The sequence below is a fragment of the Atta colombica genome, unplaced genomic scaffold (assembly GCF_001594045.1).
Source record: "Atta colombica isolate Treedump-2 unplaced genomic scaffold, Acol1.0 scaffold141, whole genome shotgun sequence".
Classification (NCBI taxonomy): domain Eukaryota; kingdom Metazoa; phylum Arthropoda; class Insecta; order Hymenoptera; family Formicidae; genus Atta; species Atta colombica.
The window spans coordinates 1,372,555-1,373,834 of record NW_017259230.1 but is presented as its reverse complement, the minus strand read 5'-3'; the positions used below and the strand labels follow the sequence as shown (position 1 = coordinate 1,373,834).

The 1,280-nt window shown below is 23.4% G+C and overlaps 1 protein-coding gene across 1 annotated transcript in view; it reads left to right on the top strand.

Annotated features, from left to right (window-relative positions):
• The first annotated feature begins 1,146 nt into the window (after window positions 1–1,146).
• LOC108684869 (venom acid phosphatase Acph-1-like) overlaps window positions 1,147–1,280 on the top strand; it is a 3,050-nt gene continuing 2,916 nt past the window's right edge. The window contains 1 exon segment of the mRNA XM_018189394.1: window positions 1,147–1,277. Within this exon segment, the coding sequence (XP_018044883.1) occupies window positions 1,147–1,277 (131 nt within the window).

Here is a 1,280-nt window from a genome sequence, read left to right as displayed (position 1 = left end):
CAGTAAGGTATACAAAAAAAGAGTAAATACATTATCTTTATTATTTTTTACGTAAAGTCTGATAATTTTAACAAAGAAAATGCATCTTTTCCGAATTTTTAAATATTGTATTAAAATTATCTTGTATTTAAAAAAAAATTTCAGTGCAGAAAGCACAAAAAAAAACGAATAATAATTTTGTCGAAATGACTTTATAAAGCATAATAAAGAAAATTTACATTTAAATTTGCTTTTTCCAATCTACTATCATTTTAGTAGTTATTCCAAATTTAGAGACACTGTATATCTTTATAGGTGTGTAAAGACTACGTCATTGTAAGTTCAAGTGAAGATTATTATACATTGATACACAGGTTATATAAGACAAAACAATGATTCTACATAAAAATACGTCATTAAATATGTCAAATTAAAAAAGCATGCGTGCACTTCTTATAAAAATTAATAATTATATAAATTACATTTCTTTTTATAATTTTAATTAAAAATTTTGTAATTACAGAATAGAGAATAAATCTCCGATATTATTGTAGGGATTGTAGGTAAGAGAAAGAGAGGGACTTTGATTAATTACAGTATTTGGTTTTAAAAAAATATTTATACAAATACTTTTTAAAATATTTATAAAAATTCTTCTACTTGTATTCCTTACTATTATTTTTTCTGTAAGAAATATATATATTTTATCTAACTGTGTTAAGTATTTGTATTTGTTTTGAATATGTTATATGATTTATCTCCTAATCGTTACAGTATAGATATAAATTTATAACAACTGCAACTTATACTAAAAAGATCTTCTTTTTATGTTTTGTGAAATTTAATTGTTTATAAACGGATGAGATACTTAGAAAAATGTTACACAGACACACATAAAATCTATATGTATATGGAAACTACAATAATAAACAGTAAACATTCGTGCAAAAAGTATAGATCAATAGGAATTAGTGTATTATTTGTTACATGTTTGTACATTTCAAAATTCACATCATTAGTTTAAATAAAATCGTCATCCAATGATGTTCTCATTTTTAATCTAACATTAAGATTATCAAAACTATAACGTAAATGTCAAGAATTATTTTTATTATAGACATTTTATCACAAATATTTGAGATTATCTTACACCATTCAGTTTAGAAGATGGCAAAATTTCGTCGACTCCTAGGCATTGCATTAATGTTTTATTCCTGCTTATTAACAACATCAAGGACAATAATGTCTAATACTACAGTCCAGCAAGAGGATGTAATGGATGATTATTTGACATTACGATT